General features: G+C 53.5%; 2 protein-coding genes across 3 annotated transcripts; both read right to left on the bottom strand.

The window, feature by feature from the left end:
- Nucleotides 1-90: 90 nt before the first annotated feature.
- LRRC23 (leucine rich repeat containing 23) lies at nucleotides 91-6,286 on the bottom strand. Of its 2 annotated transcripts, XM_061454173.1 has the most exons (7): nucleotides 6,039-6,260; nucleotides 5,850-5,962; nucleotides 4,358-4,611; nucleotides 4,131-4,261; nucleotides 1,517-1,653; nucleotides 718-940; nucleotides 91-445 (listed from the first exon to the last, which is right to left on the bottom strand). In XM_061454173.1, the coding sequence occupies exons 1-7, from the start codon at nucleotides 6,111-6,113 to the stop codon at nucleotides 407-409; spliced, it is 972 nt and encodes a 323-aa protein (XP_061310157.1). In that variant the 5' UTR covers nucleotides 6,114-6,260; the 3' UTR covers nucleotides 91-406. The 2 variants fall into 2 exon arrangements, with proteins under 2 accessions (XP_061310157.1, XP_061310156.1); XM_061454172.1 differs by having other exon boundaries at nucleotides 4,131-4,611; nucleotides 6,039-6,286.
- Nucleotides 6,287-10,468: 4,182 nt separating this feature from the next.
- On the bottom strand, nucleotides 10,469-13,395 carry TPI1 (triosephosphate isomerase 1). The gene is made up of 7 exons (XM_061454155.1): nucleotides 13,176-13,395; nucleotides 12,347-12,470; nucleotides 12,177-12,261; nucleotides 11,916-12,048; nucleotides 11,581-11,666; nucleotides 11,294-11,381; nucleotides 10,469-11,034 (listed from the first exon to the last, which is right to left on the bottom strand). Exons 1-7 carry the CDS (start codon nucleotides 13,285-13,287, stop codon nucleotides 10,916-10,918), a joined length of 747 nt encoding a protein of 248 aa, XP_061310139.1. The 5' UTR covers nucleotides 13,288-13,395; the 3' UTR covers nucleotides 10,469-10,915.
- Nucleotides 13,396-13,417: the final 22 nt, after the last annotated feature.

Genomic DNA, 13,417 nt, shown 5'->3' with positions numbered 1-13,417 from the left:
GGGAGAGACAGACAGGGGATAGACGTAGACAGACGAGGGTGAGGAAGCCGGGAATGGGAGTGGGTGTGCAGGATAAACAACTCCAGTCACTCCAGGCTCATTAATTATTTTTATTCAAATCAGAAAATGTTGTAGGATTTTTGGGAGGCATGAGTTGAACCACAGAACCTGTATCTTCACCCTTTTCCCTCTCAGGCCTACTGAGGAGAAGGCACATGGATGCAGTGACTGCAAAAGCCCACTGCAGTACTTCAGGGCAGATTCCAGGACCAGGGTGGGCAGCTCTCCTGTTTTCTTCTCCAGGGGCAAGCTGAGGTGAGGGTGGGTCTGGTACCTACAACTGCACGTGTGGGGGAAGGCATCTCCAAACCTAGACTGGCTCTGGGTACAGGTGTTAAAACCAGGGTCACTCAGTCGCATCACCCTGCTCTGATCTCTCCATTTCCTGAAGAAGGAAAGAGGGACAAGCTAAATGACTCCATGCCAGAATTCCTTTCACCACTCACTTCTGCAAGTGAGGATGGGGATGGCCAGAGGGTTGTGATGCTGTCCATCACAATCAGGCTGTGAAGCCTGGTCTCTGTTTCAGACTGTCTTTGCCCTTGGGACTGACATCTCTCAGCCTTCTCCTCATGTAATCTACAGAAGGAGAGGCTTGAGCAGCATGTCTGATCCTCTCTCTTTCCCCTTCACTTCCTCTGGCCATGCTAGTCTCACCTTTTCTTCTTCCTGCCTTCTGTGACGGATTTCTTTTGCCTCTGCTCGCTCCTCTTGCTCAACTACATCCTTGTCCAGGCGCTGCAGGTGTGGCAGCAGGGCCAGGACCTCCAGCCGGTAATCAGTCTCCTCAGAGCATGGATTGTCCAACAGCACCAGTGCCTGCAGCATGGGCAGGACCTGCAGTTTTGCCACCTCCTGAAAGCTACTGATCCTGTTGTTCCTGAAGAAGAGGAAGCACAGAGAGCAGGGCAAAGAGACACGTGCAAGTAGTGAGATCCCTTTGGAACAGTAGGGTGACAAGACAGACAAAGCAAGACTTGTCAGCATGATGGACTGTAGACTTTAGATCACAGACCTGTGATCTACAATACAGATCTGCCTGCAGCTCCTCAGACTGAGGGACAAAAAGGACATCTCTGGATTTCTCTGTGCTCAGACAGTCCACTGAGTTGTGTGGTATCGCCATCACCCTGTATGGCAAATGCCAAGATGTAAATGGCACTTCACTCATGTCCAGGACACAGAGAACATGCTGAGAGGGATACAGGGGAGCTATGGCAAGGAACAACAGGAAGCATGAGGTGGGGTGTGAGAGTGACTGAGGGGCAGATCTTTTCTGAAAAGCCCAGGAAAGGCCCTGGCTGTTATAAATCTCAACAGCCAACTGCTGAACACCAGTCAACCTATCCCAATCAGCTCTTCAACTTCCAAAGAAACCAAAAAATCCTAAAGATCTAAATAGGAATACAGCCTGATGAAAGGGTCTCTGGTCCCCATCAGATCAGGGAGGACCCACCGTAGGTTGAGGTACTGCAGACACCTCATACTACTAGAGAATCCATCCAGGGTCTCGAGCTGGTTGTCACGCAGGTGCAGAGTTGCCAGCTGCTCCAGCCCCTCAAGGCCTTCAAGGCTTGAAATGGTGTTCTGGGCCTGAGCACCAGGGAGGCAGGAAGAGAGAAGGAAAAAGTGGACATACAAGAGAGGGAACAGCAGTTATTTCTGGTCTTTAAAACTCTTTCTACCCTTCAGAATCCCTGCCACTCATAACACAGCCTTTTCTGAAGCCAGGTTGGGTTGCTCGGGGTCTTGGTCAAATGGGTTCTAAGTATTCAGATTGAAGGACCGAAAGTTTACTGGAAAAGTGTTTCCTGTAGCATCACTTGGTGACAAAGCCACGCCAGGTGAACACGCTGCTGCCAGCACAGTACCCCCTTCCATGGCAGTGCCAAATCTGAGTCCCTAAAGCCACAGAGAGCAACAGTTTGGAGGGGAAAGAATGGACCTAAGCCTGAAACCCTAACCAAATGCGGGCAAAACTAAACTAACCCGGAATAGTCTGGCCCAGGATTATCCGGCCCGGAATAATCTGGCCCGGGATGATCCAGCCCGGGATAATCCGGCCCGGGATAATCCGACCCGGGATAATCTGACCTGGGATAATCCGACCCGGGATAATCTGACCCGGGATAATCCGACCCGGGATAATCCGACCCGGATAATCCGACCCCTAACTGTTACCCTAATCCTAACCATAAAACCAACCCTAAACCTAATCCCATAACTCCTAACTCTAATCCTAAACACTAACTATAATTCCGTAACTCTAACCCCTAACAGTAAGCCTTACCCTAACCTTAATCCATTCTAACCCTAATCCATAACCCTAAATCTCTACTTCCATAGCCAAACAACCAGGATAAAAATCTGGTGCTTAGCCAGAGCCCTGCTGACAGGGCTCTGACAGGGAGCAGTAATCCTCACTGTCCGAATGGGACACAGCCAGCTCATAGTCTTCCTACTAGTAGGTATAGCTTTATTAGTGCTTCCTTTCATCTGCAACTATGCCATACATTAACCACATTTGGTTCCACTCCTTTAAGCTGAACCCTTTGTCTTGAACCCTGCCCTTGAGGCATCAGCTATATCTACCCATGGCTCAAGTAATACTGAAATCTTTATACAGAAAGCAAAGCATCTCCTGGAGAGAAAGCTCCCTCCAGAATGATATAGTGAGCATGTGGACATGGGAGGCAAATTCAAGCCCCAAAGATTCCTGAGAAATTAGTCAGTTATTCTTGTTTTAATAATCGCATCTTGCAATTTGGCTGCTTCACATGTGCAGCTCAGAAATCCCGCAGTCATAACCTTTAAATCATGGCATCACAGACTCATAGAATCATGGAATGGTTTGGATTGGAAGGAACTTTAAAGCTCATCCAGTTCCAACCCCCTGCCATGGGCAAAGACAACTTCCGCTAGACCAGCTTGCTCCAAAGCCCCATCCAGCCTGGCCTTGAACACTGCCAGGGCTGGGGCAGCCATAGCTTCTCTGGGCACCCTGTGACAGAACCTCACCACCCTCACAGGGCAGAACTTCTGCCTAAGAGCTCATTCATTTCAGTCTCCCTTCTGTCAGGTTAAAGCCATTCCCCCTTGTCCTGTCCCTACAGGCACTTGGCAAAAGTCCCTCACCAGATTTCTTGTAGACCCTGTGCTGTGTTTGCTTCCCTTCAATCATTCACTAAAGTCACTGTTTTCACTTTGAAATGCTGCGCTGTATCTAGTGACTTATCCGATTCATCCCTCCTTTGAGCACCTCTAGTCCTAAAATCTCAGCTTTCCACCAGAAAATTGCAGGCAATCTTAGCAAGCCATCTCCTCAGTGTTTTCTGACAGGGAGTCTTGATTCTAAAAGCCTTTAGAATCTGTAATTGCTTTTTAAGGGGTAGTGACTCAGGACACTCTATCTAGCCTTTGCAAGCTGTAGCACTGTGTGATGCATGGAACTAAGCTATGCCTACTTTCTTCACTCGTGTCTCTAGGAGTAAGTGTTCTCTGAAGCAATAGTTTATGATGTTCGGAAATTGCTTTTCCTGTCTTAGTTTCACTGCAGTGTTTAACCAGTTTCCTTTTGGCAGCTGAAAGCGTGAATCATCTGATTGTACTGGTTTTAAAACAGTATTTGATTAGGCCCATCAGAGAGGAGAAAGAGGCGTCACTTCCCCCTGTCACCCAGAGCAAACCTGTTGCTTTCCTCACGGACCTCTGGGGGTCTCGAGGCACAAGGAATACAGGCTTGCCTAACACTGCCAGAAGAGAATACCCACAGGAGAGGGGAACCTGACACACTGAACTCTCCTTGGCTGTTTGCAGAGCTAGTACTGGTCAGTGGCTGCTCCTTCCACACTGTCTGGGCAGACAGTGAGGAGCTACCCCAAAATAAGTGATTTTGTCTCTTTAGCAATCTGAAATCTGTTCCTCTCTCAGATTGAGAAGATTGAACTGATTGCACTAGCACAAAATCTGTGCTGCTTTGAAGGGCACAGTGTCTCCCTTCCTCACATGGTCTGGAGGTTCCAGGCTCTGGAGCAGCTCTGTCTCACTCCCCAAGCTGGCTGATCCCTTACCAGATAGAGGGTCTTGAGCTTGGGAAGACTGAGCCCTGCTGTGCTCTTTAGCTTGTTTCCTCGCAACTCCAGGATTTGCAGGCTGAACAACCGGTCATGACTCAGGCCCAGGGCTGTCTGGATTTTATTTTCTGAGTGCCAGAGGAAGAAGGAAACAATGAGAGAATTAATCCCACCTGAAGAGAGTGTCCTGTGGGCACAAGAATGAGGAGAGGGGTCTTTATCACCTTTCATGCTGAGGTTGGCTAAGCGGGGGTGAGTAATGCCCTCCATGCCCTTGATGCGGTTGCGAGCAAAGCTGATGACCTGGAGGTAAGGCAGCTCCTGCATGCAGGCACTGCTCAGCAGGTTCCCATCCACCTTCAGCCAGAGCAAGTGGGTTAGGCTGCTCAGGGGAGCCAAATCCTGCAGCTTGTTCTCCGACAAATCCACGTACCGCAGGTGAATGAAGCTTTCGAGGAGGCTGATATCTGTCAAGTCCCTGTGGGAGGAAGTATCTCTCAGTTCCCTCTGCTACTAGTTTACAGCTGCTGGAGGGAGGGCATCCTCCTCTCCCACTTCCCTGCTGTCCTGGGAAGCCTTGCTGGAGAGAAGGAAGAAAAAGGCAGGTGATAGGGACAGGCTAAAACAGTCTGTAAAGGCTGAATGGTTAAGATCAGACCCACTTTCCCAGCACACAGAGTACTTGCTCCCATTGAATTGTATCTGTTAGGAGAGGGCAGAACCAGAGCAGAGAGGTTAAGCTGGGGGAGAAGGGTGTCTGTTAGGCAGCAGTGGCAACACCAAGGGATGTGTGGAAGGACTTTCCAAGTGGGAAAAAGCTGGTAGAGATACCTATGAGGCTGCTGAAAGACACACTGTTACTGAGGCCTGTTAGTTAAATCTAGGGTATACTGATAGGGCTGAGGCTCCAAATTGTCCCAAGGCCATTGTGACACTGTATTTAAGTGCACACCTTAAAGGTTAGCAGTTAACAGCAGAAATACTGAACGGCATTTCTCAAAGTGACTGTGGGGATGTCACCATCTTTGGGTCCCCTTAGGAGACCACATTGAGGGCAGGCTCCCCTCAGTGAAGGGGGACATGGAAGTTCCCACCAGTGCACCCAGCCATGGTGGAGGCAGCCCCCAGCTCAGGGCTGAGGAGGGACAAGCTATGCTGAGGTGCAGACTGGAAGCCAGATGGCTGGAAAATACAGCCTGGAAACACTCCTGCCCCACACAGCCGATCACCAATGGCCTCCCAGCACAACTGCTCTGTGGCTACAGAGATGCCTGGCAAGGAGGAGGCTTTCTCTCCTATGAACACAGGCTGAGAAGAGAGGCCTGGAGAAAAGAAGGCTCCTTAAGGGGAGACCTTAGGGCAGCTCCCAGTGCCTAAAGGTGCTACAAAGAACCTGGAAAGGGGCTTTGGACAAGGGCCTGTAGGGACAGGACAAGGGAGAATGGCTTTAACCTGACAGAAGGGAGACTGAGATGAGACCTTATAAAGAAGTTCTTCCCTGTGAGGGTGCTGAGGCGCTGGCACAGGGTGCACAGAGAAGCTGTGGCTGCCCCATCCCTGGAAGTGTTCAAGGCCAGGTTGGATGCAGCTTGGAGCAACCTGCTCTAGTGGAAGGTGTCACTGCCCATGGCAGGGGGTTGGAACTGGATGAGCTTTAAGGTCCTTTCCAACGCAAACCATTCCATGCCTTTCCCGGGGCAGATGTTGCACACTCACTTGGATTTGGCTTCAAATTTGACATAGGCATGGGCCAGGCCGTTGCTGGTCTTACAGAGGAGAGAGAGACCCTCCTTCAGAACCTCCTCCGTCAGGGGACACGGAGCCGGCGCCTGGGAGAGAAGGAGAGAGCTCACCACCAGCGCCGGCCTAGCCGCGGCCAGGGGGTGCTGAAGCCCCCTCCCTCACCTGTTCCTCTTCCTCTGCCGCTTCTTCCTCCTCCTCCTCCTCCTCCTCTTCCTCCTCCAGCTCCTCGTCCTCCATGCTCACCGGCCCCGCTCCCTGCCGCGCTGAGGCAGCTCCCTCAGGCTGCGCGGGCCGCGGCGTGCCGCTGCCATGGAAACCGGGCAGGCGGGGCCCGGACTCGCTGCCATAGCAACCGCGCTGAGCGACAGCCCCCGGGCAGGGCCTGCTGCTCCCGGCCGGGGCCTCAGCGCAGCCTCGGGCAGGGCGCTGCTTATCCCTCAGCGTTACCTCCGCCCCTAGCCCGGCCCCTGCTGCTGCCTCGGGCAGCGCATGTAGGAACTGCGGAGCCTCGTTCCCTCTGAGTAACCCCCCCCTCCGCCGCCCAAAAGAGAGGCTTCTCGAGCCGCACGGGCAGCGTTCCGGTTAGCGCGTCCCGCACCTAACGCTCGGCGTCGTGCAGCAAGGCGGGCGCTGCTGGTTTGCCCTGCGCCTGCCATCTATGCTTCCAGTGGGTTCTTTATTCACCATCCTGCTGGTAATGCTCCGCCCAGCTGACTGCTTGTGTTAGCTGGCTGCTCTGCCTGCAAGAGCTTGTCATTTTGGTATTGAATTCCACGTGGAAAGCTCAGAGCATGGATCACCTGCATTAGAAGCACTTTCACAGAATATAGAATCATGGGATGGTTTGGGTTGGAAGGGACCTTAAAGCTCATCCAGTTCCAATCCCTGCCACGGGCAGGGGCACCTCCCACTAGAGCAGGTTGCGCCAAGCCCCTGTGTCCAACCTGGCCTTGAACACTGCCGGGGATAGGGCATCCACACCTTCTCTGGGCACCCTGTGCCAGCGCCTCAGCACCCTCACAGGGAAGAGCTTCTTTATAAGGTCTCCTCTCAATCTCCCCTCTGGCCGGTTAAAGCCATTCCCCTTGTCTTGTCATTTTATGCCCTTGTAAAACGTTGCTTTCCAGGATCTTTTGTGATCCTGCTCTACTCTCCCAGGTGCTCCTGGGCCCTTCCTTGCTGGGTGATGTCTGCAATTATCAGAAGTGTGTCCAGAGAACTGAAGGATCCTTTCAGTGGGAAGAGACTGCTGGACGTTGTCCTGCCCACCTCAGACTGGGGCTGGCTTCAAAATTAGGCTGGGCTACAAAGGGTGGTGGTCACTCATGCAGCAAATACTCTGTGTGGAAAGACATTCATTCCCCCTGGTAAATGCTTAATTAACATGTGGAGCAGAATGAGGCTCTCCATGGAACCTCCCATGACATGTCTCCTCAGATGCCAGGAAGTGCCTTTTGGGGCACGGCGTCCTGACCTGCTGTGGTGAGGCTGCTTCAGCCCTCTTCTTCAGGCTGGGGAGCTGGGGAGGGATGAGGCTGCACTGCCAGTGGGTGCCATCAGTGCCTGCGGGGCTGTGCCCCCTGTGTCTGACAAGCAGAGCCGGGTGTTTTGTGGTTAGTACCAAAGTCCAAGGCCCTGCTCCCTTTCCCTCCAGTGCACTTTGCCTCTCTGCAGCCCCTGGGCAATGTCCGTGTTAGATAAGCTGGTCCAAGCTCAGCTGGACACAACCATCAGACATGAGTCTCAGGCTCTTCCAGTGTCACCCCCCAGCGTTCCCCAGCGCTGGCCTCTTCTATGCTACACTTGCCCCATCTGAATTCACTCCCTGGCCATTAACCCACACATGATGTAGTTTTCCACCATATCCCCTGCAAAAGAACCCTCAACACATAAAGCACTCCAGGCCCTCTTGCCTTTGCTTTCCAAGGAGCTCTTCAACAAATGAGTGCAGCAGGAAAAGCAACAACATGGTTTTCTTCCTGTCCCTTGTCATTTGATGCTGAAGAATGCACTGGTAGGAGTTGTCTGTGTCTTCGTGCACGTTTTACATGTTCTTGCAGCAGGATCATATGGCTCAATTGCCTTGTTTCTAGATGACCATAGAATTAAAAAAGGAAAAAGAGAAACACAGGAACTGAACGCTCTTAGAGAGAAATTTTGTTTAGTTTTATATATATATATATGTACATATATAACTAAAAGACCTCAAATCTAACTGTACTGATCATTAAGGAGGTTATGTGCTAAAACCTCATTTGCACACCCAGAGGAACACAGGGAGATGATGACTGGGGGGGGGACCACAAACAGCACACTGCTGAGCTGCCCCCAGGCCTATCGAAGGAGCCATCAGCCCACCAAAGGAGTACAGGGGCACAGTTGCAGGTGGGAACCCAAATTAAGGACTCGGAGGAAGGGACATCCTGTGACCCTCCTAGGGGACCCTCAGCTCCAGAGTGCCTTTAGGGCTGAGGGGTTGCTGTGTTCAGGGCTGTGGGACACATGATGGGATACAGGGGAAGAGTGCTGGGGATTGCACAGGATTCATTAGGGTGTGTTCAGGAGAGGAGCCAAAAGCAGAAAAAGGATGGATCTAGGTGATGTGCACAGGATCAAGTGTGGGAAAACGAATACAGGACTAAAAAGGACTGATTGCATGTAAATGGTTTGAGGTGGTTTGGCCTTGTCCATCCCATCTGTTCACTAAACTCCTTTAATAAACTTTTCCCTGGGTGAGGGATGCTTGTTGCCATGTGCAGGCGTGTGGAGGGGCTGTGGGTGCCAGTGTCCCATGGGGGAGGTGAGTGTGTGGGTGGCAGCAAGGGTGCAGTTGGACCAGGCAACGAGGGGGCATGAGGGAGGCTGCAAGGGAGGAGATGGCACCAGGGGCACTGGTTGAGTCCCAGCAGCTGCTGAAGAGGCTGGGGGGGGGGTCCTGGGGGGTCCCTGGGCGTCCAGAGCACCACAGGGGAGCTGGCTACTGAGGAACCAGGGGGTCTGGAGGGGCTGGGATTGAGGGGCAGCTGCTGGGCAGGCTGCATGAGCCCAGCTGCTGGAGGGAGCCATGCTGTACATGTGTGTATGTATAGATCTATAGACACACACACATATATATGTGCATGCTCACTAGTGCACCTTCATCCTACTCAGCTGATAGAGGGGGTGGGATGAGGCCCCTGGTGCTGTGCTTGTGTGACTGAGCTCTGTGTGTCCATCCATGTACAGATGTTGGTGTATATGTGTGCTTGTGTGTGTGTGACTACTGGGAATACAACTGCAGCCTGGCTGCTGGCTGGGGCTGATGACATGGAGCTACAGCAGCCTCCCTCAGGCTGTGTCACATCAGGCACAATGCAGCAACCCCGTTCAGGATCCAACCACCACAATTTGCAGTGAGGATCTGGCAGTATTCCCACTCCACAGAGCCGTGGCCTTGCCAGAAAGCAAACAAAACCGAAACAAACCAAGATCTTTCATTCCTGCTAATGCATGGATTACTGTCCATGAGTTTATTCCTCATTAAAGGAATGCTTTTACGCCTCTGTGTTCTCCGCACAGCAACAAGATCGATGCGCGGCTCCCATCCTATTTTCCCTATGTCGGTCACGCCCCGGGCTCCGTGGCGCGGCGGGCACACACCGCGGAGCTGCAGCCGGTCCCGGTGAACCATCTTACAGCCGGCGCAGGGCCCGGCAGCCGCCTGAGGGCGCCCCAGCACCGGCCACCGCCCGCGCCGGTCCCTGCTCCTCCCCGGGAGCGGAACGCGCGGTCCCAATGGGGATGGGCAGGTGGGCCCTGGACGCCACAGCAGGAGCCGGTGTCCCTCCTCCGCTGCCCCCTCCCGCCTCTCGTCCCTCGGGTGATGCGGGAAGGGGAGGAACGTACCACATCTGCATGAACCACAGACCAGAACACGAGCTAGGAGAGCGCATCGCAGCTGTGCGCTGCCAGCCCCTCCACACGTCTGCTTCCGACCAGGGGCACTGCCTTTCAGCGCCCAAGGATGCACCACCCCACTGCGAAGCTCGTCCTTGTGAGGCACTTCCTTTCTCGTTACCCTTAGCTAAAGGCCGCCTAGCTGGTGCAGCAGCTGGGAAGAAACATCTAGTCCTGCCTTCTGGTACAGCAAGCACAACCTCATCACATGGCCTGAAAATCTTTCCCTGCACGGAGAGGGCGCTGCACTGCTCTGCATTTAACGAGCAGCAACGTCAATCACCAGTTGTCACAGGCAAAGAGCGGGCATGAGGGCATGGAAAGATCAGCCCATGAGAGTGACAGGCAAGTGCTGGAATAAAGAGATGTGGAAAAGATGCACACAAATGACTACGGGCTCAAAGAGGTGCTGTAACATGACAGAAGATACTCAGGGCATGCTGCAGGTGAAGCCTGTAATACCAGATCAAGCCTGTAATAGCAGGTCAAACCTGTGCAATGGCCACTGTGGCAATAGTGGGCCCTCAAAGAGAGGCCACCAAACCCTCACTACCTGCCCTGGAAGCAGGTACCTTCACAAGTAGTAAGTTCTGTGAAGTTCTGTACACTCCTTGTCCCCAGCTGCTTCCAAGTAAGAGCCAGGACACACCTTTGCTTTTTCTTTTTTTCATTTATTGTTCAGTAGGGGACATGGGTGAGGTAAGACATCTCACAAGGGACTAAGCTGACAGGCTCCTTGCTGATGGAGCTGAAGGATGCAAGAGACTAGAGTTCTTTCTTTCTTCCTTCCCCCAGCACCAGTGGCCCCCTCTCCCTGCAGCACAGCAGAGAAAGGGGGAGGTACTGGCCAGGTTGACTGTGGGCTTCTATGGGTCAACAGGCAACCAAGGATTTTGCCAACAGAGAGAGGAGGCTGTCAAGACTCTGCTGAGACAGGCGCCCACTAACAGGACTCCAACATGGTGTGTGAGGGGTTAGCAGCACAGCTACAACAATGACCGTGAATGGGGGAAGCCTCAGAACAGAGACGTGTGCAATGAAGGGTCCCTTTTTGCTTCCATGTCTTGCTTTTAACCACAAGGGACTGTTCCTCACCGGCTGCTTTAGTGCCTGGCATTGATAATATCCACAAACTCGGGCTTGAGAGACGCTCCACCAACGAGGAAGCCATCCACATCATGCTGAGAGGCCAGCTCCTTACAGTTGCTGCCAGTGACCGAACCTGAGGAGGGAGCAGTATTTTAAGGTCAGATGTGGCCAGCTCCAAAAAATGGGGGCAGGGTAGATCTGCAATGTGCCAGCCACCTTTCGCTATGCATACAGCAAGACTGTCTCCCATTTACCCAAACAAGCTAGTAAGTGGTTCTTCATGCTCTGACAGGCTCCAGTTTCCTCACTAGCAGAGCATGCTGTACAACTGCAGCAATAAGCAGAGAAACAAAGTGCTTCTTGCACTGGAAAGAGGCTTCAGAGTCATTTACCTCCATAGATGATCCTAGTTGACTGAGCAACAGCATCAGACACATGGCTTTTCAGCCATCCCCTGAGCTTCTCATGAACTTCCTGAGCCTGCAATGGAACAGAAAGGGTTGCACTGAGGGCTGGCCATTCGACACACCATTCCCTTTCAAAGAGGATGGAAAAACTCTTTGAGACAATCTTAAGAGATCCTCTAAATCTTTATTCTTTAGAGAGGACCTTCAAGAAGCTCTCTTGAGCGGGAAGGGTCAGTGGGCCATTTATAGTCAGTCATTTCCCTTCCTCCTACCTGTTGTGGAGTTGCAGTTTTACCAGTTCCAATAGCCCAAACTGGTTCATAGGCAAGTACCACTTTACCCCAGTCCTTCACATTATCTGGAGAGGAGGGAGAAGGCATAGGTGAACACAGTACATGCTGGAAAAGGCAGAACTAGAAAACTTCCTGGAGCATATAGGCCTTTCATCAACATGATCACATTAATGTTGTGTGTGAACACTGACAGCAATGTATCTGCACGCCTTACAAGGAAGGCTAGGATGGCCATTACAGCCTTCCAGTTGAGGCTGGGATGGCCATTTCCCAAGAGTCCAAAGCAGTAAAAAGTACCCATTTTCTTCCCTTACCAGCAATGGCCTTGGTCTGTTCAAAAACCACCTTCTCTGTTATGCCAGCTTCTCTCTCATCCAGCTTCTCTCCAATGCAGGCAATGACTCCAAGGCCTTCAGCTAATGCATGAGCCACCTTCTGCCCAATCAACTGGGCATAGAAAAGAAGCAAGGCAGCTAAGTCAGACCTACTCTTGTAGCCTTATTTTAACTGCTCACCCCTCCAGCTTTCACAGGCACCTCTGATCTGAACCATTTCTCCATTCCAGGGTCACTCACCTCATCAGACTCCCCAAAAACATGCCTTCGCTCTGAGTGGCCCAGGATCACCCATGCGGCTCCAATATCTTTAATCATTGCTGGGCTGGGGAGAAAGGAGACTACTTACACCTCTGGAGGAAATTCATGCCCCAGAGGCACACTGGCTTCACCCTCCTGTGGGGGCTCACCTGATCTCTCCTGTGAAAGCACCCTTTGGTACCTTGTAACAGTTCTGTGCTGCAACTCCAATCTTTGCATCGAGCTTCTGACGGGCGAAGTCAAGGTAGATGGAGGGGGCTCCACAAACCACCTCTGGAAGGCAAAGACGGTGCTTACCCTTGAGATGGGCGAAGCGCAGACACCCGGATCCCAGCCCCAAAAGCTCATCCCTCCCTCCCCTGCTCCTGGGAAGGCTCAGCCCGCCCTCGCTGACACGTGGGGACCTCATGCAGCAGGAGCAGCCCCGCTACGTGAGGACTCAACAGCAGGAAGCCCTGCCCAGGGCGCAGAGAAATGGTACCAGGCCCATGGCCAGGCCCTTCTGCCGGTTCACACCGGTCCCTTGGGAAGGGTCTAGCTAAGAAATCGTGCGGTAATCACGCCCCGCTGCCCAGACCCGACAGAACCGGGGAGAACAGCGCCGCGCTTTGCAACCGGGTGCGGCGGTGAGGCCGGGGCAAGGTCCCGCAGCCTGCCCCAGCAGCACAGCTCGGCTGAAGCACAGAGCTCCGCGGCTCCGGGTGGGAGAGGGGACCGGGAGCACCGGGGCTGGGCAAGGCCGAGGCGGGAGGCCCATGAAGACGGCAGAGGCGGCACCAGGCCCCCCGCTCCCGGGGTTGCGGCCAGAGGCGACCCGCGAGGTGCCCGCCGGGCTGCGGTCCCGGATCCGGTTTCGCGGGTATATTTAGCCCCGCCGCCGGTTATATTTAGGCCCCCGCCGCCCTCTGACATTTGCCGGGCCCCGCCGGGCCGTGAGGCGCCGCGCGGGACGTGCGCTACGTGCGGCCGCGCCCTCACCGGTGTCGGCGGAGAGCTTGGCGCCGTTCAGCGTGTGGATGAGCTCGCCCAGGCTCTTCTTGTCGCCATTCATCTTCCAGTTGCCCCCCACGAAGAACTTCCTGGGCGCCATGGCGGGAGCGGGGAGCGGCCGGCACCGGACGGAACGCGAAGGTCAACGGCGGCAGCGGCACACGGCGCTCCCGACTCGCTGTTATAGCCCGGCAGCGATTGAAGCCCCGCCCCGCCTCCGCAGACCACGC

The sequence above is a fragment of the Pezoporus flaviventris genome, unplaced genomic scaffold (assembly GCF_033815535.1).
Source record: "Pezoporus flaviventris isolate CSIRO_AGI_PZ_B2104156 unplaced genomic scaffold, CSIRO_AGI_Pfla_v1 ptg000015l, whole genome shotgun sequence".
Lineage (NCBI taxonomy): Eukaryota > Metazoa > Chordata > Aves > Psittaciformes > Psittacidae > Pezoporus > Pezoporus flaviventris.
This window is presented reverse-complemented; position numbering and strand designations above follow the sequence as displayed.